At 26.6% G+C, this 26,667-nt stretch overlaps 2 protein-coding genes across 2 annotated transcripts; both read left to right on the forward strand.

The window, feature by feature from the left end:
• The first annotated feature begins 2,868 nt into the window (after positions 1 to 2,868).
• LOC107172055 (trehalase-like) lies at positions 2,869 to 20,525 on the forward strand. Its single transcript, XM_089220456.1, has 11 exons — positions 2,869 to 3,447; positions 10,512 to 11,099; positions 16,519 to 16,800; positions 16,912 to 17,084; positions 17,161 to 17,360; positions 17,564 to 17,688; positions 17,756 to 17,889; positions 18,789 to 18,955; positions 19,054 to 19,258; positions 19,755 to 19,951; positions 20,135 to 20,525. Exons 2-11 carry the CDS (start codon positions 10,819 to 10,821, stop codon positions 20,261 to 20,263), a joined length of 1,893 nt encoding a protein of 630 aa, XP_089076582.1. The 5' UTR covers positions 2,869 to 3,447; positions 10,512 to 10,818; the 3' UTR covers positions 20,264 to 20,525.
• A 4,143-nt stretch (positions 20,526 to 24,668) lies between these two features.
• On the forward strand, positions 24,669 to 25,913 carry LOC149058722 (zinc finger MYM-type protein 1-like). Its single transcript, XM_089219983.1, has 4 exons — positions 24,669 to 24,739; positions 24,809 to 25,063; positions 25,141 to 25,409; positions 25,508 to 25,913. The coding sequence occupies exons 2-4, from the start codon at positions 25,018 to 25,020 to the stop codon at positions 25,883 to 25,885; spliced, it is 693 nt and encodes a 230-aa protein (XP_089076109.1). The 5' UTR covers positions 24,669 to 24,739; positions 24,809 to 25,017; the 3' UTR covers positions 25,886 to 25,913.
• Positions 25,914 to 26,667: the final 754 nt, after the last annotated feature.

Consider the following 26,667-nt stretch of genomic DNA (forward strand, 5'->3'; position numbering starts at 1 on the left):
TTCGCATTATAATCCTGCATTAATTTGTCGCAGAATTACCAAACCTTTATTTTTATTGGAAAAATGAAGAAATTTTGTTTGATGTGTTACCCCTTTAAACTCAGGAAAACCTTGAATTATTTTATTTCATCAATTATTAAAATTCTTTCATGAAGTGTCATATATTTAGTATCTAGTTTCTTTTGTACTTACACTAAAAATTGTAAATTAGTGAATATAAATGTTAGTTTGTTGACAACAGTATACCACGTTTTCAATTATACCTAGAACTTTCATTTAACACTGCGTATCATTCTTTGTCAGTTTCTTGATAATTTTTTATATTTCCTTGGATGATCTGTGAAATATAATGATGCAAGATTCCATGTCAAATCGAACTAATAATTTTCAGCATATTTACGATTTAATTTACTATTTACTATTTAGTGTCACAAATAAATTTTTGATTTTTCCACGACAAAATATTATTGTATACCTTTTGGATTCTAAGCAGAGCGATGAATACACTGATTTTATAATGTTGAGTCTGTGTACACAATATGTTGTCTAAATAATTCTTAGATTTTCAACTTAAATAGCTTTTCCGGTTGAAAAGTGAATCTAGTTGGTTCTTGGGGAGGTAAAAAAAGAAAAAACGGGCATTTTTTACGCAAAATAAATTGTTGAGAAAATCGATTTTAGATATTGGTGTAACTCTAAAACAAATTACTGTAGACACATGACATTTTCACTGAATATTTATACTGACAATTTCTACACGTGATACAATTTTCTAATCTTTTAAAGTTATTTATAGACATTTTAAATTTTCAATATTTTTAGTTTTGTTTTTTTATAAATGACAGTCAAATCTTATTCGTTAGGTAAAAATGCTTCAAAGATTAATACAAGGCTCTTAATATATAGTAACAATGGTAATTAAAAAATATTAAAAATACATATAATCATAATTTTTTTTTTAAAGCATTTTAATTTCGAATTTTGACTTAATACATAAAAAATCACGAACATTTGCAATTTATTTTGAGTTAGAAATTCCTAAAAAATTATCTTTTTTAATTTAAGGTTTAAAAATTCAATGCAAGATTCTTCATGAGTTTGTCTACTTTTATCAAACAAAAAATTTCTATCTTAAAGTCAAATTAAATTTTTATGACCATTTGAATTACAACATCTGATATTCACTAAATTTCTTGTTTACCGATATTTTTATTTAAATGTTATTCAATAACGAATAACTGTAGAAACTTTAAATTTACACAATATGTTTAATTCCTATACATGATATAATTTTTAAAATATTTCGTATTTAAATTTCGTAAAAATATGATTAAATATGCAGAAATTCGTAAAAAAACATTTTGCAAATAATTTCAAACTATTATGATTCGTAAAAATTATTGACAATAATCCAAAAATGTTAAAAGGAAAAAATATGTAATTATATACAAATCTACACTTTTGTTAAAATGCACATACATAAATATTGGTATAAAATATAGGTACCTATAAGTGCTGCATATATAATTATAATTCATGCTTTAATAGTTATTATTATAGCGTTAAATTTAATTTTCAGTTAGGTATATGTATAATCAATCATAAACATACAGATTATTGCTTATACTTATTATTATTTGTAAATAAAAGTCATAGTACCTATATGACAATATTAAATCATACATCATACCGATTATTATATGAATAATGTTTATATTAATTATTCTGAATATTCAGATATAGAGTGAAAACGTAATTTATATCATCCATACAAAAAAAATAAGTATACATGCAGTATTACGTAATTATTTTGTGTAAAATAATCTTGAGGCTTAAAAAAAAATCAAACTTTTTGAATTATTTATTATTTTTTTGCTGTGCACTGTTTTTTCCAAGAAATTATAAACATTCACTGCTAATATTGTTGACATTAATTTTTTTTTTTTAAAAGGCGAGTATTGGTGGTTCATGATATTATCTACCGTAAAAACTTGGAATAATGTATTATTTATTTGTAATTAGGTGGAAGTTATCCGATACATTTACACGAATTTCATATATTATAATTTATAACATTGAATTAGTGTGATGTATTTTAATTTACAAAGCCGGAAGTGAAAATTGTTATACCACACGCTATATGCGCATAGGTAGTTAACAGTTAACGAAAAACAATTTTTGTAGATTCCATTATGAACTCGGGAGCAAAGAACCTATATTAATAGGTGGGTATAATTATGATAATATGATGTAGGTTTAGTGACACAGTAAAAAAGCTATTATACGAGCATTGATATTGGTTATTACACCGATTAACATTGAAAAAATAAATTATTATCTGTCAATTGCATACTTCGTTATATTATGTTTATATTTTATAACATATTTTAGTCATCTATAATGAAATATAAATTTTTAGGCAATATTAAACTCAATCTCAAAAAGTATTGATTATATTATTCGCGCAGTTTACAATCACAATTTACCATTTTGACTGGTGTTCAAGTGTAAAAATAATATGTTCTATAGGTACGCAAATATCGGTATATCGTCGAAAACACCGCGATTTAATGTTCAAAACATTTTCCGCCAATTTTTTTTTTGACGGCTGAAATTTCTTGTTCTTGAACAGAAACAGAAACACGTCCGTAACGGAACCAATAATATATATTATAATATTACGTATAACTTGTTATGATATACATATATGAACGCGGAATACAAGACTGCTTGTTCGGTTATAATACAGTGTGTACACGTCATATGCGTACCTATATAGTAATAGTAAAAACATTACCTAAACAGTAAACGGGTACAACGCATTCACGTTTCGGACGCATACACACGGCGCGCGCGATTTAGACACACTTAGGATTTCTGAGCAGCCGGTCGTCCGTCGTGCCTATAATACACCGATTTAATCGCATGACATAACTATAACTACAGTATTATGTTATGTTATATTTTATGAGTATTTGTCGTATTCCGCCGTACGTAAAATACATATCACAATATAATACAATATTATATGTGTTGTACGCGTACAACTCAGTGTCGTTGCTTTTATTGTGCACCGCTGCACATGCGCGATAATTTTTCACCACGCGTGTACTTATATTATTATTATCATTGTGAATCAGTAGTATAAAACATATAATGTCGATAAGTCAATAAAGTAATGATTTCAAGCGGTAAAATAATATCAAAATGTATATTATATAAATTAAATTAATTTAACGATTTCGGCCAATGGTCATAATTAATATACCTACTATTACAGTGCGCTCATTTTCCGCGTAATTATAATATAATATAAATATTAGGTACCATTTTGCTGTTGGAATCACTACAGCTCGACTACGCATCTGTGTTTGCGCTAGACGACATAGTTTTCACCGCGGTGATTATAATCTCCATTGTGACTGTTAAAACGTTTTACGATAACTGGTAAGTTGTTATAATGCATAATTTTCTCTACACCAAATTATTACATTACATTTCAAAATGTACATGACGTCTAAACACGAGCTGTCCGTTAGAACTCGTTCGCGATTATTACTGTAACGTCTGTAACGTAGTTATTATCCGCATGAACTGCGATATTTACGAGTATTCATATGACTGCCGACGCAATGTTTGCACGAAATCTGGCAATAACCTTTGATGCATTTTTAATCGTCACGTTTTAAACATTTTTTTCGACTTTCCATCAGATATGACATTGTGTTTTTTTCCCCTAAAATAATGTCGACCACCTACATAGTATACTATAAAACTATACACTTACTTTATATGGTAGATATACATATTATAATATATTATATGTATGTATATAACGTAAAATATATACGATTACATACCACGTAATAATAGTACCTATATTATTATGATATATTAAATTATTGCGTGCAGATTTCATTATTTAGTGTTTTGAGAATTAAGATCTTACATTAATAGTGTATTGTGTCTTAATTGGCACCATTCACATATGACATATTATTGAAATACGTTTTCAGTTAATCATACAAGTAAACACGTTGTACATAACATTATTTAAAAACCATAATAACAGCCGAGAACCGTTATGGGTAATTACTCGGTCAGTCTCTGAACGCATGTAGGACGTAGGTAGGTACCTAAATTATGTACTTAAATTAATATATAATATGTATTAAATGTATTAATAATTCAATGATTTAATATTAACGAGTTGCAATAAGTTAATCTTCTCAAAAATTATTTTGAAAATCAAATATGTTTCTAACAATAGCATTATCACATAAAAAGTATCTATATTGAATATTGATATGTATTTGACATTATTATTTATGTTAACTTATTGTAGAAAAGCCACTTTTCGATTTATAGTGGGTAACACATTTTATTATAAGAGTCATTAAAAACAATATCATTTGTACTAATTAGCTTATATGATTTCTGATACATCAGCAGTGTATCATCACTGATAACCTTTACTTTATTAACGAACTAGTATGTTTTGTATCAAGGAACGAACCAAATAAAGTAAAAAACCATATCCTTCTAAAAACAACTTAATTAATTAATTATACTATAGGTGGTGCAGCCTTAATGTAAAAACTGATTATTAAATTTTTATGGAAAATTATGGAAACGTGTGAATATGATATATGTATACTCATCACTTCGATAACACGTAAACTTTTAAATAAAACCATTTTTTCTCTTATAATACTATTAGTAGAACTTTGATTCTTCGAAAAATATGTTATTAATGTTTCTTCGAAATCAAAAATCAAAAACTAAATGATATAAAACAGTAACAAATTAAAAAAAATTAACTGATTCGCTTATTGTAATTTATCAATAAACGTTTCTTTACAAAGTAGACAAAACATTTTATTATATGACGTGTAATTGTAATCAAAAAAGATTTTTTTTTTTTTAAATAAACGAGTCGTCTCTCAGTATAGATTTGATGTTAAAGTTAAAAAAATTCTGGTTAGTTATATTTTTTTTTTTATACAGACAAAAAATCAGGAAAAATGTTCTGGTATTTAGGTACTTAATATATTTGCATTCTAATATATTCATTACGACATCAATGTTGGAGAAGGTAATTTTTTCTTAAAAATCAAACGTTTCCGCTAGATTTATAAATATATAATATATATATGAATATAAAATATCTGCCTGTCATCGAGTCCAGTTTCCATTTCATACATAACGTGTATCTGTAATATAATATTGACGATTTGAGCCATTCATGAGATACAAATATATTATGTTATAAGATACGTATAATATTATTTGAAAACAATATGTAGGTATGTGTGAAACAGTTGTGGACGTTGTTATTAAACCACGAGTATTTCGGTTTTAAAGAATATCAAAATTGATTCGTGAAATTAAAATCGTGACGATATTGTGCAAAACATTCAGGATACAAAACTGCATAAAAGAATAAAAGAAACTGTGGTCGTAGGTATATATGTTATATATATTTTTCAATTACTCACGCGAACTACGCATAGTTCGTATATTATTTAATATTTTAATATAAAATATTACAAAATGCGTTTCGTTTAACGTAATTTATATGAATTACGTAAAAATATAATTGCATGTTTTGAATTATATCCTATTGAACGCGAAAAAATGTAGTGTAATAATTGTATATTCATTCCGATATATTTTTTCAAGATTCTAGAAAATAATTATCTTTAACTATAGATTCATTGTTTATTGATTATTGATTTCATACAAAAATTTTTATCTACCCTAATTGGTGTATTTAATCTGTTGATAAAAATAAAAATATTAATGAATATTCTATACAGTCTATAGCTTTAAATTATATTTACAATAAGTTGATGATAAGTTTTTTCTATAAATAATGTTGTAAAAACTAAAAATATTTTCGACGAACAATTATATAGTTCAATAAACATTTCATTTAAACTTATAAATAATAATAAATTGTTTTGTTTTCTTGTTTTGAATTGTTTTTACATATGTCTATGTACATATTATATAAACTACAGTCAAAATTATAGTAAATTATTATTATTTATATTATTTAAATATAAGTATGCTATATACTTAGTTTAACAGCTCTGCATTTCTAAAAAGTTCACAATTAATTGTATTTAAATTTCATCTTTGAATAATTCAGTGAACTGTAAAGGTTTGAAAAATCAAAAAAAAATCGTGCCAAATGTGAGTATACTCCCGTGGCCATACGTTTATATATATATATAGGCTATGCATATACAATGGTATTATTATTATCACTATTGAATACAGTCAAACAACACTAAAATATAATTAAACAACATTGCGTCTAACACTTCGAAACAGTCCTTGACCGGATAGATTTAAATAATATTATGATTTCGATAGTTATCGTAACATTGACTTTGAAAAAAAAAAAAAAAAAAACAATTACAAATTTTCTGCTAGTTAAAATTGTATTTGGTTATTTGATATACTTCAGTGGGTCACAGCTCCAGTAATATAATTTTCTCCAAATATTTTGCGGTATAGATTCAAGGTCACCGATAAATTGTCAAGTGCGTAAAAATAATTGTGATTATTTTACAAATTATGCAAAGAGTATATAAAATTGTTGACTACGAGTTCTTGTCATTTTATATTTAACTACACCTGAAATCAAAAAATCCTAATCATTAAAAATCATGAATATTTTTTTATTTATATTATATTATTATGGTTGGTAAAATTAAATAAGATTTTTTTCCATATAATATCAAATATAATAAATAGAATTAACTATTATTACGTTACTAGTGAGTGCAGTGACTAAGCCTAGCAGAAATAAGTACCGCGGACACGGGTGGGTTGTGTTGACGGACATTGCAGTAAATATCATTTGCAATAAATAATTTTTAATCTTGAAATAATTTCATCCGGAGATAATCACCATTTTTATTACAATGATATAATTATCAAATACAACATTTTATTTTGCATGTAAATTGATTAAGAACAAAATATTTGTAATACATTTGAAATATTAATATGCATAGATTTCTTACAAATTGGGAAAAACGGTTTTAAATAAATAAAATAGACTACAGCATAAAATATACCACACACTATTTTTTATCGAAAACCCAAATACATTCCGGACTTTAAAAACTTTTACTAAGTTCCCCAAGAGGTTTGGTAGAAGCACTAATTTTGTTCAAAGTTGTGATATTGTGATCATCCAAAATTTAAAAATTACATATAATGTTTAATACAAATAAGCTGAAAATATTATTGTAACATTTGAAAAATTATTACTTAAAAAGTACTTATCTAACACCAATTTATTTCAATTTTTTTTATATAAACGATAAATAGTATAGATTTTTTACATTTAAAACTATGTAAATTTTTAATAATTATACACCTTTGGTTTTTAGATACATCCTAAAAATTAAGTCTGTGGTTTAATCCACTAAAAGTGTTTGGTTTTTGAATTTAACGATTTTTTATGATTAAATGTAGGTAGGTAGGTAATTAATTATAAATTATTAATATCAGTATACCATGTATAAAAGTCAACATTTAATTAACCCTGACTGATGTGGTTTCTCATAACTTCACATTGAGGAATACTAATGTATTACATTTACGCAAAATCTATTACTGTCCCTCGATCACTGTACTCGCTTAATAGTGACATGTTGGCTTGTTCTATAATCTGCGAATCAGAAATATCCCTTGATCTATTAATCTATTATAAAAAACCACGTTGTATACATAGGTATTTAGGTTGGGATAGACCAGAGGTCGAAAACTCTTGACTGATGTCGCAAATTTCTATGTTCAAGCAGCTTTTGTAATTTTTTTCAATTATTTAAAAGGTTTCGTGAATATTATTTTTTATTTTGACACCTCAAACTTCAAAGTATAAACTGAATCTATTTTTCTACCATAAAACGCCATTAAAGTTAAATATTGAAGTGTTTACATTCTGTTCCAAAAGATGATGACAGGCAGAAACAGACATACGAATAAAAAAACATATCATTATAAGACCATTATATTACTCATCACCCCGCTCCGAATTTAAAATGATATAGCCTTATAGTTCATTAATTATCACAAAATTGACAATTAATAATGAATTAAGCAATCTATTAAATGTTATAAAATAAAATCATCAGAGTTTAAAGACATAAACGCACATAATAAAGAAACTACCTATTTAAGCTTATAAGTGAACGTATGTGATCGCGAGTAAATATTACGTTGATATTCAAATTTATTTAAAAAAATTATTCAAATGTTTATTTATAAGATAATCGTAATTTTGTATCTTTAATATTTTTAAATTTCTAAAATTATATTTAAAAATTTTACTAAAAACCTTATATAACATTTTCAAGAATTTACACCCAGCAAAAATTTTTATCATTGTTTACGGAAAAAATTAAAGAAAATCAAAATTTTCAAATATCTATTAATAGCTCAACGTGTCCAAATATTTTGAAAATCCATTTCAAGTATCTATGGTTATTCATTTTTTTTTCTGTTTTAACAAAAATATGAAAAAAAATCGATTTTGACGAAAACTAGTTTTGCGTAAAAGTTGTCGTTTTCTCAAATTGAATTTTGGTTTTTCCTGTTATTTAGAAAATTACTAAACATTTTTTACTTTTGACCTCCCATAATTTCAACAAGAATCATATTTCTACCATAAAATATAATTAAGTTGAAGATCAAATCATTTATCTGTTATAAAAAGTGTCATCAGACAAAAAAACAAAAGACGTTATGTATTATCTATTTTAAAATTACTACATTTACTTCGCTCTAAATCCAAAAATTATAATTTTAATAGTATGCACCTATATTTGTGGTCTATGTTTAGTTTCTTTAATTTTCAATATGTTGAGATTTCTTGATGTAATAGCGATAACTGTTCATCTTCAATCATAATTTATACAATTTTCAGTCAGAGGTTTAGGATTTACAATATTTTATGATGGTTGTAATGGGAGGAAATATGGATAGAATCATTTCACTGTTCTACTTTCCCATTTTCAATTCAATCATCAAATGGCAATTGCTTATAGATACCATACAGTAGCTAGGTTGAGACATTATATAATAACATTATGTTCGACATATATAACTAACAATATATTACGTAAATTTAGATAATATTATATGAATGCCTGTTAAAGTATATTACTTGTAGGTAGATACTTACAGTTTTTATATACTATATTTTATTTATACAAACAAAACAATATATAAGATTAAAAATGAATTATTATTCAAAAATCATTTGTAATGTCAAATTTTAATAGTTAATAGACAATATTATTAAACCCAAGAGTAGGTACCTATATTTTTTTGACATTATTTTTAACATTATTTTATTCTTATAAATTGCATTAATTGTGTGAACAATTTTGTAACAATAACGTATGTTTTTTCGTTACTTTTTCAATCGGATTTCATCCGAGATACTGTTTCGCGTTTATATAAAAATTTTAAATTAAAAAAAAAGAAAAGATTTCTTTGTCAGTAATACAGTAGTATTATTGAATGCAATATTCTGAAAAAAAAATGTTTCAAAAGCTATTATTTTCAATATTGGAAAAATATCAAAAAATTAATTAAAACGATTGAATTGATGAATTATTGAAAAAAATGTTATTATAAGATAATTCAATAAGTCATTTTACTCCTTTACACTAATTAATTTCATTAATAATAATGATCGCAAAACAATCTAATATACATATATATATATATATAGTATACAGAATATAGATATCAATATTGGTTTTTGATTATCTATGCATAATACATATGTAGACAGATCATATTGTATACATCATAATATGGTTTATAGTTACTATAATAATTATTAAAGTAGGTACTATATTATAATCTATACTATAAAATTATTATTAAGCGTATTTTGTATTTTCCCGACCCAAGAGCACATATAAAGAGTTGAATGTGATGATCAGATATACCACCCATAGACATTGTTTTATTTTTTGAATAAGTACTGTAGGAACTTAAAAGTTAAAATTAATTTTAACACTAACGTTCTAAATTATGATATAAAACCTATGATTATAAATACATTAAAATGGCTATTTTGCACAAATAATTTAGGTAATTTTCCACTGATTCTCAATATTTGAAACTTATGAATAGTGAATACACTAGTACTCAGATTATCGCTTAAATACCCAAATATTATTGAACAATACTCGGAACTCTATATGTTATATAGCTAGTAAATAATATTCAGTACTTATAGTATATGCATTTTTTTTTATTTAAATAAATATCAAAAACTTACTCGACCTCACAGAGAAAAACTCGTTTGGAAGCCGAAAAACTAAATTAATTTGCCAGCATTTTATCAATATTTTTGTTTTTAGTATAGAACTAAATTATTTGATATTATAATATTATCTATTATATAATATAACGTTTTCGTTTTTGTAGACCATCGTTGTATAAAATAATAACGTGCATTTGTAATATTATAGACTAGGACGTCCCGCGAAATCAAAATATAATAATATCGTCTTCACGAAAACGAACGTATTGGATGTAGTACTGGTGTCCACACACTTCCAACAATTATAATTGCAGTTTAGCGCCGAGGCGATGGCCGTTTAATTAACCATTCCGGTAACAACGGTGATTGTGGTACTGAAAATGCGGTAACGACAACGGTTACCTACTTATTTGTACTTACAAGTGTGCGGGATAGTGTGCGCATGAGCACTGGAAAAGGCGGTTTTGTTGGGCGATGATTCGCGTCCGGCGGCGTGTGCCGAAAGCCCGTGGCCAATGATCGTCGTGACCCGTGACAACCACAGTAGAAGAGTTGCGACCAAGGTGGCAGTAGCGGCGGCGGTGACGGTAGCGGTGGCTCAGCAGGTCACCACTTGGTCCTCCGGTTGGCCCGCGGCAGTCTGCAAGATGCGCTCGTCCGCCGAGGTGACCGTCATCACCATCGTCGTCCGGCTGACAGCCGTTCTAATGCTACTGATGGCGTTTGCGCACCCAGCAATCGCCATGGGACAACTCCAGGGCCAGTACAACGGCCCATATCCAGACATATGCCCCAGGTAGGTTTTTACTCATGTATTTCGCTAGTCTTTCTTTGATAACAACTATATATGCACCTATTTTCGGATGTTCTATCTCATACCTCCAAGAAACTCTAAACAATTTGAATAGTATGAAATCACATTAAAATCCTTAAACAAATAAATGCAAGATCCAAGAATGAGCATTAAAAATTAATAATAAAATTTCTGTGATCGAAATATATGATTTGTATGTTTTGAATTTAAAGCAACTTATCAATTTTAATATACTACATTATATAGCTTTATATATTAAATAAATCGCTTAATTTTAGGTTTATATGTTGTATTAACACACATAATGTGTTAAGATTTCAGTTGGCATAAAAACAATTTTCGAGGCTTGGGTTTCCGAAGATTAGTAATTATTATAAATTATAATACTAATTACTACTAATTAGATGTACATGGCGTGGTTTTATGATAATAAATTCGTATATTTAATTTCAAGTGATTCAATGTCCACTATATACATATTTTAGATTCTGAGTGGAGCAAGGAATTGATTGGTTTTACAATGATGTTTAATTCTTTTTGTTTTTATTTTTTATTCTGTAAACACTTTTCACCCTCTAAACTTGCTCAAAAGTATCAAGTGTAGCTTCTTTTCTGAAAGATAATGTTCTTGAGCTAGTACTTCAGACGAATCATTTTTCGATTTTCGAAATGGTATTCGAAATAAAAGCGGTTAAAGGAAAAAAAAACGTACGATTTCACAATTTTATAATATTAAATAATTACGGACGACGTTTTTTTTTTTTTTTTAAATTATAACAATATAATTAATATAGTATAATATATCCTAGACTGATAAACCGTCTCCACTCAGAATAATTTTTAGTATACAATGATATCACATCATTGAATTCAAATTTAATACTATCCATTATTCAGTAACCCGCTTGTAATCTACTGTTCTGTAGAGCGACATCCACTTACTTACCAGCTTTTTTTATACAGTATGTTTTTAAAAGTAAAAGTAAATAATTTTGCTAACAAGTGGACACAAACACGTGCCATTTTCTTAATATTATATTGATCTGTTGCAACAGCATTCCGAAGTATTACTATTATGAAATGTCTTGCAACTTTGACTTATGTTCAACTTTAAAGTTTAATGTTTCATCATGGAAGTAGATTTTATTGACGTATTTTTATGATTTATTGAGTTTCTAACTTTCTAAGTATTATATGATATTTTTAAAAATCTTTAATACATTTTATGACTTAAACATTTCAACTCGATTATAGATATAATACTGCAGACTGCAGTGTTGTATGTAAATTACGAACATCAGATTATCAATATAATTTGTATTATTTACGAAATAATGCACTTCAAATATAAGAAGCAAAATCGATAGCATTTATATATTTATGTCACATACTTTTAAACATTTTGAAATTTTGAAATTTTGAACGTAATTCAAATATACTATTCATTTAAATATGTACCTATGTTAAAATATTTAAAATTTCACGAAAATAAAAATTTTTAGGTTAAGTATAAATTTATATTTTTAAACTTTTATGTTAGCTTTAACCATTGGCGCAACTAGGTTTAAAATATTGGGGGTGCTGAAGCCCTACAAATAAATTTAGTCAAAGTGAGCCATGGGGGGGGGGGGGCGGGGGCTTCGCCACCCCTACCCCCATTACCGCAGCCACAGAACAATAATTATTAATTGAAATAAAAACAATTATAAAATATTATTACCATACTATATTATTTTAAATCATGTACCTACTTCTATGTAGTATGTTTTACATAAAATATTTAAATATTATGACATTATCGATAATCTCATAGATTATAATTTGTAATTTACATAATTAGATCTATCCGTCTATTATTATTGATACCTATAAAATGTTCTAAGACAGTATCATTGTCTATTTTATTAGTTAAATCTCTTTCAATGTTTAATAAAGCTAAATTTGAAAAGCGGTCTTGTGACATTGTTGAACGTAGCCAAGTTTTTACCCGCCGCATAGCAGAGAATGCTCTTTCACAAGTAGCACTACTAATAGGAATTGTATAAGCTATGTTCAACAATTTATACAAGTTTGGAAAAGTGTTAGATGATACGATTTCAGCCATTTCTGCAGGTGTCAACATTTTATTATCGGTAGATAAGAATATTATTATTAATTATGTAGGATTGTAGGAATTCCAAATTAAACTATAGCAATATTATTTTATATTTGTACAATATACTTTTGAATAACTCTCTGCATCATATACTACTAATATTATTTAGTATGCATCTCACTATCCCATGCTTAAATTATCATTAAATTTTAAATAATCGAATAAAATTGTGGAGGGGGGGCTAAGCCCCCCTAAGCCCCCCCCCTAGTTGCGCCAATGAGTTTAACCTAACCTAACCTACTTATTAGGATGTAATCATATTCATATATATTATAGAATATATATTAATGACTAATAACTGGAATCTAATTAGTATTCGATAATTATTTGCACCATACAGTTAACTTTTTATTTCACAAAAGAAATTAAAATTATTTATTTTAAACTCACTAGAATTTTAAATATTGGCACATTATGTACGTATATACTGCGATTCATTAAATCTGCAGACCCCTCATTTTTTCCTTTATTAGTGAATTTATTCAAATTTTTTTTTTTTGAAATTCTAAAATCTTTATGAATTTTAATTTTACTTAAGAAGTTGCCTGTGGAAACCCTCTTTTTTACTGCAAATTATTTCGTGGGTAAATTTAAAAATGTTGATGTACGTAATTCTAAATTTGAAGGAATAGTTTCTCAATTATTAAAGTCATTATACTGAACACTCTGTTCCTTAAAAATGGTATTACAACAATGTAAAAAATATGTGATGTTGGATCTTGTATTTATTTTACCTACTTGGACCAATTTTCATAAATTATATATATATATATTAATATTAATCACTAATATTCTTAAATAATCGTAGCACCTAAATCATCCTAGCCCATTATCATGAGACCTACTTCATCACATCACATCCTTAATGTGTGAATGTAAATATTAACTAAAAAATTATTCGTTTAAAATTTGATTTATCAAAATCAAATTGTTTAGAAAAATTATCTGCTAAACAATTTACAGTAAATAAAGAGAGTTTTAGTTTGAAAACATCTTTGTATCTCCATAGGACATTTTGGCAGTACAAAAAATCTTAAGAATTTGAAAACATTATGAATCGTTTCAAAAATTTTGGTATGGTCTTTAAGTAGATATATTATATGAAAATTTCAAAAATCAGATTTTGAATTCATGAATTATTTTTAAAAAAGTAGGTAGGTAATTATACATATATCAATCTACATGTTATTATATATTGGATAATTTATATTCAATATAGATATTATATTAATTTATGGTTGGTTAAGTATTGAGTAAAATTATATACATAATAAAATAGATAACTTATGGGACATACTGTCATGCCTTATAATTATTTTCACAATATAATAACATTCATTGCTCAATGTTAATATACTTGGTGTATTGTAAAGTTCTATTAAATTAATTTCTTTGGATAGACTTTTTTATATTTTATTTACTTAAATTAACTAATATATTTGCTGTTTTAATTATTTTTAGAATAAATAAATAATTATTGCTTATTTTACTAATATTTTAAAACTATATATTATAGACCCTTAGTACTATATGAAAATTAAGTAAATTATGTTAAAAGTATCTATTTCACAGTAAGTATTGCATATACCTATTTCACATTTCGTTTGAATATGTAATATCACAAATTCACCCGGTTCTATTAAATGATGTACATAGGTAACTGTTTTATGAGTTATCGCTAAACAATTGCTGCTAAATTGCTCTCTCTCTCTCTCTCTCTCTCTCTCTCTCTCTCTCTCTCTCTCTCTCTCTTAAATATTTCCTAATAATTGTGTATACACCAACCACATAATTATTACAAATAATGATGTTTTAATGTTCAAATGTATGGCGATTAGAAAACCTTTTTTGCTTCATTATTTGTATATTATTTTTTAATGCATGCACCTAAATATTTAATATTCCGTAATTAATCAATGAGCTATACATATATAAATGAGAAATATGACTTTATTTTATATTTTCTCAAATCTGTATATATATATGTATATATATATGTATATAATTTAAATGTATTAATATGATTTTTGCTGAAGTAATTTTACATAATATTTTTCGTAGTTTTTAATTTCAATAATTATAAGCTCTAAGAACAGCTATACTTAAGCTAGATTGATTGTAATTTGTCTGTTAAATAATACTTAATAGTTGTTGATTGCACGTGATCGAAATTCGGACCTAGATTTATTATAATATATACTCGTAGAAATGTATAATATAGTACCTAGAATTGGTATTTTTAATATAATTTATTATACGGTTAAGGATAACTGACATATATGTATTTTGATCCTATTTCCTTTCTGTTTAGTAAGGAATGAATCTTTAACCTAGATTCTTATTTCATCACATGATATAAGATATAACAGATATACATACCATTTAGTTTTTCTGTAATACCAATTATATGAATAATTTACCCATTAGACATTTGATATCTCATGCCAATACGGACTCCACGTCTCCACCTTTAATTTTTAATTGCTTTTAAGTTTTTTACGGTTGAGTTATAAAATTGTGTTCATGTTTGTTCAAGTAGGTAGCCTAGTAGATTGTTATGTTAACCATAAAGGGCTTAGACCACATACATTCTAATAAATAACAGTAATAACAATGATCAAAGTATTTAAAAGAATAGGAAGGTAAACATTTTTTCTTATTGAAATTTATACTCCGATATAACTGGAATACGTAATACCATTGAGTATATTATGTATTGTAAACGAATATATATATATATATATATATATTATAGTATAAAATATATACCCAATGGCAATACACCATATGTATACTGAATATAACAGAAAAACCTGTCAAATAAAAAATAAATAATAGTCGAACGTATGAAAAAAAAAATATAAAAATTAAATGGATTTTAAATGATTTAAGATTTACTAATGTCTGGAATTCCTAACAATAATATTTTGAAATAAATTGTAACAATTCGAGTTAATATAAGTACTTAATAAAATATTGTAAAAAAATAATCAACTTGATTTAAATAAATTAAATATTTTTACCTTCAAAATAGCTTCCAAAGTTAAATTTACAAATTGGCCTTTTCTATACGACGTATTCGAATCGTTCTGTATGCACGTGTAAATTATTATGACATGAAACTATTTTATATTATTTACAAAATCCAACTGTACATTAGGCATTTTCAGATGACTGTAAAATCTAAAGATTATTTGTCATTGTTTGTAATCATATGGTATTTTTATGTGTTATTACTTATTATAGTGATATATATTGTCACGGAGAACTTCTAGACGATATACAAATGCAACAGCTGTATTCAGACTCGAAAACTTTTGTGGACAAAAAGTTACGACGAAGTGAAGCTGAAATCATAAAATCATATAGAGAATTGAAATTACGAAATAACGGTCGAGTGCCTACTCGTGCTGTACTTACTAAATTTGTTGAAGACAACTTCAGTGATGACCCGTTGGTCGAGTGGGTGCCGCCTGATTTTGTTGAGACTCCCACTATTAGTACTTACGTACAAGATCAAAATTACAAGTAATATTTAATACATGAAAATACATTAATTATTATAAATAATGTACCAAGGCGACAACATTTTGATCGAGGTTAGGAAAATACCATATTTTAATTTAATTTATTTTTAAGGATTTGGATTTTACAACTTAATCAAATTTGGAAAAGGTTGGCTCGAAGGGTGGATGAAGACGTTAAAATAAACCCTGATCGGCATTCATCAATTTATTTACCAAATGGATTCTTCATAGCTGGTGGTAGATTCACTGAGCTCTATTATTGGGATTCGTATTGGATCATAAGAGGTGAGAAAACGACTCATTAAAAAACGACTATTATAAATTATAAATCCATGGTGAAAATAATAAATAATTTTCGTAGGGGCAATACTGTGTGATATGAAAGATTCTGCTAGAGGAATCATACAAAATTTCCTTTACTTGGTTCACCGCTTTGGTTATGTACCAAACGGAAGTAGAATTTACTATTTAATGAGATCTCAGCCACCGCTTCTCATCCAAATGGCTGCATCATATTATACGTATACAGATGATTTGGAGTTTATCAAGAAAAACATACAAGTAAATTTTCCATGACTATTCAATTTAAGTTTAATTTTTTTTTTCTTTTGAAAATCAACTTTAGTGAACACTCATTAATATTGATTTAAAAATAGTAAAGATCTAAGCTGAATTTGATATTAATTTATGTTGCACTATATAAACAAAGAAAATACTTATATTTTTTTAAAGTCATTTTAAAATATTTGAATATTTTTTAACAGTATTTGGAAGCAGAATTTAATTTTTGGATGACGAACCGAACAATAAAAGTTGAAAAGGCAGGTAATACCTACATTATGGGACAGTACAACACACATACCCGGGGACCACGACCCGAATCCTATTAGTAAGTGTGGAATTGGTTTTCAAATAAAAATATACATGATTAATATAAATGCCTTTTTTGTTTATAGTCAAGACAAAACTTTAGCTATGCCCTTTTCATCCATAGATGATAAAAATGAGTTATATTCAAGATTAAAAGCTGGTGCCGAAACGGGTTGGGATTTTTCGACCAAACACTATAATAATTTTGGTCAAAATACTGGTAATATTTTTCAAGTATTATATAAATTCGTATACAATCTACATTAAATATAATTAAATAAAGAAGTTACAAACAAACAACATGCATTAAATATTAACACAGTTATACAGTGTACCGTAAATATTATAATAATTAAGTAAATTAATATAACTATATTAAACTACTATATTCACATTATTTTGTCTTTGAAAAAGGTGAATATTCTGAATATTTATTATAATATTGACTAAATCTAATGAATACATTTTAATTAATAACATAATATTAATGAATTTAACACAATTGTTTATAAGTTAATTATTATATGCAAAAATATTTTTGCACTTAGTAATGTCATATAAACACATAGGTAATTAATCTACAATAGTATTATCATATATAGTTATCGTTATTGATAGTTTGCGGTAACAAACTTTTTCAAACATTTTCCTATACCAATAGATGTTTATTAAATATATATAACAAAATTTAATAAGTTTATTTAATACTTAAACTAACTTAATCTGTATAATTATTTGATTTTGTTAATTATTTACAAATACATAACTAACGGATATTATATACTATAATATATTCAAATACAAACAATTATACTATTTTATAAAATGATTTTTATATTTATAATAATTGTTTTCTTTTTAAGTTTCATTTATTACAAAAAATGAACATCAACCAATATTATTAATTTCCCTTAATGGCTATTGGCCACTTTCAGAGAAAATAAGGACATACGTGTAGGTACAATTTTAAAAATATTTTTTATACTGCCTGCCTAATTATAGTCCAACTATATATTGTTATCAAAATATTAAATTTATTTTATTTTATTCATTTTGTTAGGGCTTATTTGTTTTTATAAAATATATTGTCATGTAAGTTATTAATTTTATTATTTTCAGGAGATTTGTCTAATACGGATCCTCAGAATTTTATTTACGTAGAGTTAAATGCAATATTACAAGCAAATGCAGTTGTTCTTGCTCAATTGTTTAAATTACTGGGTAATCAAGCTAAATTCAAATATTATAATGACATCGGTCATCGCTTTCAGATTGGAATAAACGCGGTTAGAGATATTTAATAATATAATCATAATATTCATGTATATTGTGTAGTGTAAAATGTGTAACTGAAAAAACATTTTTGTTTAATATGGACATTTAGTTGTTGTGGAACGAAGAAGAAGGTATTTGGTTAGATTATGACTTAACCACTAAACTGAGTCGTAAGTATTTCTATACGTCCAATTTTGCCCCATTGTGGACTGGTAGTTACGAGAGAAAACTTAGAACGTATTATGGAAAACGGGCATTGGACTATTTGATAGTTAACGGTGTTATCAATCAAGATGGAACTCCAAAACTCATTTGTAAGCATAAAATCTTAATAGTAAATTAATAGTTTGTGTTAGAAATGACCTACACAAATCCTTAAATACAAACATGACGGATGTATTAAATTGGAATTCAATAATAAATCAATGTATACAAGAAACGATTATTGTTTTCACGTTTTTGTTAATTTTTCCAATTATTTTACTAAGTCAAAACAGTTTGCATCCATTTGTAAACTACGGTGGTGAAGCGTCATAGGAGACAATTTTACAACATCTATGCTTTACTCATTAAAAATACGGACAAATAAAATATTTGTCTTACAAATTTGAATGTTACAATAATATATTATATATTATAATATATAAATGATAAATATTTCAATATTTCTCAGAGGTTTTTTATTTTTGGTATAGGTACTTTATATTTTGTAATAAAAAATTTAAACTGAATAATCCAATGGCAGTAACTAATAGTTAGTACTTAAGTACTACAGTAAATAATTTCAAATATTTATTATTTTTAATGTAGGCGTACCAACATCGAATGTGAATTCATCTCAACAATGGGACTATCCGAATTGTTGGCCTCCACTTCAAGCCATGGTGATCCAAGGTTTAGATCGCACAAACTACAAACCTGCACAAACTGTTGCTATAAACTTGGCAAAGTCATGGATAAACACTAATTACGTTGGATATATAACCAGTGGAACTATGTTCGAAAAGGTAACTTTTTCCATCATCCAATCAATAGTGTAATAATGCTAACTTTAATGATTGGATAAAACTGTATTTTGTAAAACTGAGAATTTGTATTGATTTCATTCAAAAACGAGTTTTCTTAAATAATGATGATTATAAAAGCTAATTTTGACTCAATTGTGTGTATTTTTTTTTTTGTATTTACAGTACAGTGCACTTGAAGTGGGCACAACCGGCGGGGGTGGGGAGTACACACCTCAGACAGGATTTGGATGGACAAACGGTATCGTGTTCGAACTGTTCCGGAGATGGGGACACCTATTTCGATCTACTTAAATACCATACTACTGAAACGACCATATTATATTCATATTGTGTATATACTATATATATATACATATATATCTACGTAATACTTTTGTATTTTACACTAACTATACATTTTAAATTAAAACGAATAGGTATACAGTTTTTAATTACAGACATAATATTTGTACAGCATGCCAATTTTTATCATTGTATATAATTAATATTATATTTTATACATGTATATATATTATTATGATGTTTGTTTAATAAATTATGATATTATTATTAATTTTTCCTTGTTTATTAGAGATTAGACGATAACATTATTATTATAATTATCATACATGTATACAATTGCACACCAATCTACACGACTACGCGGAGAACTTAGGAGTAAATAATTTGCGACAATTGAGTATCCACTTTGTAAAATTCTACAGTAAAAAAAAAAAAGTTTAATTCCTTATCATTATTATTATTATTATCTAAAATATTCTAAAACAAATGTTAATAGTTTACCAACGTGTTTTTCGGTTATCACTATACTTTATTGGAATAATCATATAAAATAGAAACTTTTATTATTTAATTTAAAGAATTTGATAGACTGAAAAACAAAGGTTCAAACAGTACTACTACACTGACGTGCATAATATAGTATAATAACAGCTCACTTGGACTGTAAACAGTCCACATGCAAATTCTTTTGACCGTGTAACCATTTACACATAATATGCTTAGCTTACTTACCATAACTATATAGCAATGATGTAATATTACACTGTGGCTATTCTGAGCATGATATATTGATAATACATTTATTTATACTTTGTGCAATTTTAGAATATTACGACCAATTCGCTGTCTAAAACCGGTTGATGGAATATAAACCGAAATTAACATATTAAGTTATAATTACTGATATTTTATTAGATATGAACTATAGGGCTTGGATTTCAATGTATTTGCTTTTTTTTGGTATGTTTGGCATAATTTTTCAAAAAGATACAAATACCGTGTAAGTACAAGTAACCGTGATGTACCTAATCAAGATTATTATTATATTAAGTTACAACATTGAATATTCACTCAATTTCTCTTGTACTGATTATTCTTATTTTGTTGTTATTCAAAAACGAGAAATTTGAAATTTAAACCATAAGTCTGTTTTACCAATTCCTATACTTGATAAAATTTTCAAAATATTTCAACAATTTTTAAGTTATTTATAGACATTTTAAATTTTCTATTTCTTAGTTTTAGATTCTGAACGAAGTGATGAATGTATTGATTTTACAATGATGTTTGTTTTAAGATTCTGAACGGAGTGATGAATTTATTGATTTTACAATGATGTGTGTGTGTTTTTTTTTTGTGTCTGTCTACAGCATAACTAGTCGAAATAATGCTTCAATTTCAAACTTTGGGGGTGGTTTCCGATGGAAAAGTGAATATCCTTAGTGTATTATACAGGTCAAAAGTAAATATTTTCCAACAGTTTTCAAAAAAATCGAGAAAAACAAAAAAAAAATGATAGAAAAACGGGGATTTTTTACACAAAACTAGTTTTCGACCAAACCGATTTTTTTATATGGTTGTAATTCAAAAACTAATCACTGTTAATACTTGAAATTTTCACCAAATGTTTATGTTAATATTATCAATATATAGTTTAATTTTCAAAAAAATTTGACTTTTTTTGAGTTATTTATAGACCACTGAAATTTTCGATTTTTTTAAAGAATCGGTAAAAAAATTTTGGATAACCAAAAAAACTTGAAAATTTAATGCAAGGTTCCTTATGAGTTGATATTATTGTAACTAAAAAAAAATTAAAAATCGTTAGTCACAATTTTTTTTAAGCGTTTATAGTTCAAATTTTTACGAAATCTGTCGAAAACGCGAAAATTTGCAAGTAATTTTGAAATTGAAAAATCATGAAATTTTTTGTGTTTATAACTAAGGATTAAAAATACAACACTAAATTTTCCATACGTTTTCCTTCAAATAGCTATAGAAAAAACTCGAAGCATCCTATAATAGGAAAAATTTTAAGTGCGTTTGAATTTTAAATTTTTACGAAATAGCCTAACGATAACGATTTATCTTCAAACCAGGTATATGTATATCTATGATAATATAACAATATAAGGTATTATGAATCATGATAACTACATGCAATGTTTTTGGAAAAATTGATTAACCATGCCTTATGCAAAATGCGTCCTAATTGAAAAAAAATATTTGTTTCAAAATAGAATATATGACAATATTTGAATATAATATATCCTAGACTGACAAATCAACTCCGTTCAGAATCGTTTTTCGTATACAATGATACCTATCATTGCATTCAAATTTAACCTACTCTAGTCAGATGTCCACCCCACCCCCTAATGTACAGCAGAACGACATCCACTTACCCGCATTTTTTTTAGTTTGTTTTCTATAAATCTTACTAACATTTTATTCTTTTGGTCAAAAATCTTGAAAATTTAACACAGATAAGATTTATTTTTATAGCATTTGAAGTTCAAACTCGGATGAAATTAAATATTATTAAAAACCAAGGTTAACAATTTCAGTTATTTTTTTGAAATTTAAAAATATTATTTGTGCCATTTGTGGATACTTGGAATTTGTAGAATATGTTATATTATTATATTTTTTACACACAATGACATTTTAAAATGCAATTTTTTAGACATAAATTAATTTAACCTAATGTGAAAATGTAAACTAACAGTAAAATAAATAAATTTAATCACAATAATACCATAAAATATACCTTTTTAGTAATATACTAATATAATAGGCTAACAGACCATCTTCCCTCGGGTTCGTTTTACATATACATTTGTCCTTTATAATGATTTTTAAATCGTTTAATCGGAAATTCAACATAATATCTATTATAAAAAACTCTCTATAAATATCTAATGTTAATGTATAGCACACTGTTACCACTTACCCGTTATTTTCTTTCTTTATTTTTATTTTTTTTTTTGTTTTTTATTTTTCTATGTCTTGTTTTTTATTTTCTATAACCAGTTTATTCCTATTTTATGGCCATACTAAGAGTATAGATAGGGGTTCATCAGGTGCGAAAGCAGTAACATTCAGTCTATTACCACTGCCTCCGCTATGACCGACGGTTACATCATCGTAATAGACTGTTTAGTAACCCCTAGTTCCGTATCGACATATCCACACTTAAGTCGGCAAGGTAGAAAAGATCAAGTATTATTGTTGACAGCCAAAATACTCGTTTACGACAATCAAATTAACCAGTTTAGTGCCACGCATTTCTTTGGATTGTGGTCCGTGGCATAAATTTATCACAGTCAATGACCCGTAGCCCAGCCAAATAATACGAAGGTTGGGCTTTTTTTAGTAATAAAATTTTAACTAGGACATTATAATATCACACCTATTGGAACATACAATGATTGATAATTATACACATAAAATTATAAAGCTCACACTACCTATTAAGTTCACAAGCCTGATTACAGTATAGGTATAAATTTGAGCATATGCGTAATTCTACTTAAATTATTGATTGAAAGAGCGTCGATGAGAGAAAAGTCAATACCCAGAGTGTAGAACACAGATTTTAATCTATTTCTTTGAAGAGAAAGAGATGGACAGTTTATTAGTAGATGATGAAAGTCGCAGTAATCCCCACCGCAATTGGTTAGGGAAAATTAGGTTTTAGTACGGAAACAATCATATTAAGCTGAATTTTAGCAAACACCTTCAAAAGTGGTCATAAACAATACGTAAAAATTTGACCATGAAATCATGACTCTTCAATGGTTCTTTGAGGTCAAAGGTCAAAGGTCACGAAATTACCTTTTTGAATATTTTACTTTTTATCGGTATAAGAAGTTTCAAACAAAAATTCTTGAGCAGAAAGTCATTCGAAAGTTTTTTTTTTTTTTTATTGATATTAAAGGCTTCAACACTGCATAGGCGGACATCGGGGGGGGCTTAGGGGGGCTTAGCCCCCCTAAATATTTTAATAGCCCCCTCAAAATCGAAATTTAATTATTAATGTTATTCGTTGATTTAATTATTATGTTTTCGTTTTATTTGAAAATCGTAAAATAATATTTAACCAACAAATGACGCTAATATAATATCATTAAAAATCTTAGAATATATAGCCATCAAACAAACTTGTTAAGGTATAATTTATGATTTAAATTTAACGGTTCTCTTCTAAATATTTATTTATTTATCTATAGGAAACAAGAAGTGTTTTTAATACTTTAGAAGCACTGTATGTGCATTTTTCAAAACCGAGCATAAATAAAAAGTACAATGATATACAAACAAGTTTGGGAATACAAAAATTAGCAATCTCTAAGTTGAGTGATACACGTTGGAATTGTCGGTACCGAAACTGCGAAGCTATAAAAAAAATTTTTAAAGCAATAGTGCTAGCATTAGAAGAAGAAATTGAAGATGAAAGTGATAGAGATGTGAATGAGGCCATAGGTATTTTTTGAATTTTAAATTGCTAATTATTTCTATGTACCTGATTTTGTTAAAATTGATTTTTCTTAGGAATACTTTCAAGTATTAGAAAAGAAACGTTTGCTGTTCAATTGTTCATATTGCAAAAAGTGTTGTCTATAATTAACATTTTAACAATTAAACTACAAGAGAAGACAGCAACTCTTGGAAAAGCAAGCAATCTTATCAAAGGTATCATTGCTTCTTTTGAAAATTTAAGAACATCTGTAGGGTTTTCTGAACTTTGGAGTGAGATATCAATGTTTTTGAATGAACATAACATATTGATTGAAATTCCATCTCTAGGTAAATATCAAATATTTTATATAGGTACAGGTATTAAAATAAATTAATGTTTCAATATTATGCTTACTGTCATATAGGATCAAAAAGAAAAAGAATGGGGCCAAAAACTTTAAAAAATTATATTGTCAATACATCTACTAGTGACCAATATATATCTAATGAAAAAACAAAACAGTCTACTGCAGAAGATTATTTCAGGACTAATTTTTTTTATTCTGTCTTGGATGTAGTTATTACAAATTTTAAAAAACGATTTTCACCAGAAAGTCTAATGATGGCTTCATCTATTGATAATTTTTTCGAGTTGAACTTTAATGATAGTCTTCATTTCATTAGCCATTATCATGTAAATATCTAAAATGATATTAAAATATTGCTTCATAAATAACAGTATTGATAATTTCATATATAATTATTAGTATATTATTTTATATTTATGTTTAGTCTTTAGTGGATGTGTCCAAAGAATGTCTTAATTCAGAAATGACAGTGGCCAAAAATGTTGTACTTCAAAATATTGGTTATGATGTGAATTTTAATATTGATGATGTTTTAAGAGTTTTGTCAGAAAACAAAACCATATTCCCTAATTTGCAAAAACTATTTATAATAGCATTAACAATACCAATTAGTTCAGCTACTTGCGAAAGAAGTTTCAGTGCAATGAGGAAAATAAAAACATGGTTAAGAACATCGATGCTTCAGGATAGATTCAGCGATCTTTCTATACTATATATTGAAAAAGACATGTCTAAAAATATAAATAGCAATGATATTTTGAATATTTTTGCCGATAAAAATAGATATTTGTTATTAAAATAAAATATTAATTATTTTTAAATTTACCTTATTTAGTGTTTTTTTTTTTTTTTAATACAAATTAAAAATATCAATATTTGTATTAGTTATATGTTTATAGCATGTGGGGGTGCGGGGGCGAAGCCCCTGCGGTCCACTTTACATTGGATTATTATAGCCCCCCTAAAAATTGAACCAAATGTCCGCCTATGTTCAACAGCTAGGTCATTAGCCTGTGGTTGTGGTTACATTATCATTAATAAGTAAATTAAACAAGTAAATAATTAAGTTCTGAATTAAGATTACATTACAGTTGTGGTATATGTGGATTTTACAGTGATATTGTATATTTACATTGTATTTTTAGCAGTGTAGTTCTATCTTAACATTAAATTTTTGTGTCAATGCCGATAGATTTGAAGAAGGTATGGATCAAGTGCGTTTTGTGTTCTCCTAGAGCTTCCTCCATAGTTGAAGGTTGGTTGAGGATGTTTCTTGCGTTCACATATAGCGGGCAGTCTAGGACCATTATTATGTTTGATTGAGAGCGGTTCGTTACATTGGCTAGTTTTTTTTTTTTTTTTTTTTTTTTTGTCTTATAGAATATTAAAATATACTTGCGGTATTCACCATTAAAAAAATTATGTAATACATATACTATTTACTTTAAATATTACTGTATAGTGAATGTATTTGTTTTATGCGTGGTGTATCAAATTTTAGAATACTGCATCTGGATGCAGCACGATTAATTGTTTGTTCGTGGTAGAGCATGTTGTTTATATGTATATAATATATTTTTGATT

Source organism: Diuraphis noxia, unplaced genomic scaffold, assembly GCF_037042655.1.
Source record: "Diuraphis noxia isolate RWA-SAM2 unplaced genomic scaffold, SU_Dnox_SAM2 contig0002, whole genome shotgun sequence".
Lineage (NCBI taxonomy): Eukaryota > Metazoa > Arthropoda > Insecta > Hemiptera > Aphididae > Diuraphis > Diuraphis noxia.

What these genes read in the sequence shown, in the direction of transcription:
- LOC149058722 (XM_089219983.1), top strand. Translation starts at nt 25,018, where the DNA reads ATGTTTTTGAATGAACATAACATATTGATTGAAATTCCATCTCTAG. An exon ending in GATTGAAATTCCATCTCTAG is followed by an intron (nt 25,064 to 25,140) that starts GTAAATATCAAA and finishes ACTGTCATATAG; the next exon opens with GATCAAAAAGAAAAAGAATG. An exon ending in ATTTCATTAGCCATTATCAT is followed by an intron (nt 25,410 to 25,507) that starts GTAAATATCTAA and finishes ATTTATGTTTAG; the next exon opens with TCTTTAGTGGATGTGTCCAA.
- LOC107172055 (XM_089220456.1), top strand. Translation starts at nt 10,819, where the DNA reads ATGATCGTCGTGACCCGTGACAACCACAGTAGAAGAGTTGCGACCAAG. An exon ending in CCACGACCCGAATCCTATTA is followed by an intron (nt 17,689 to 17,755) that starts GTAAGTGTGGAA and finishes TTTTGTTTATAG; the next exon opens with TCAAGACAAAACTTTAGCTA. An exon ending in GTGGAACTATGTTCGAAAAG is followed by an intron (nt 19,952 to 20,134) that starts GTAACTTTTTCC and finishes TTGTATTTACAG; the next exon opens with TACAGTGCACTTGAAGTGGG.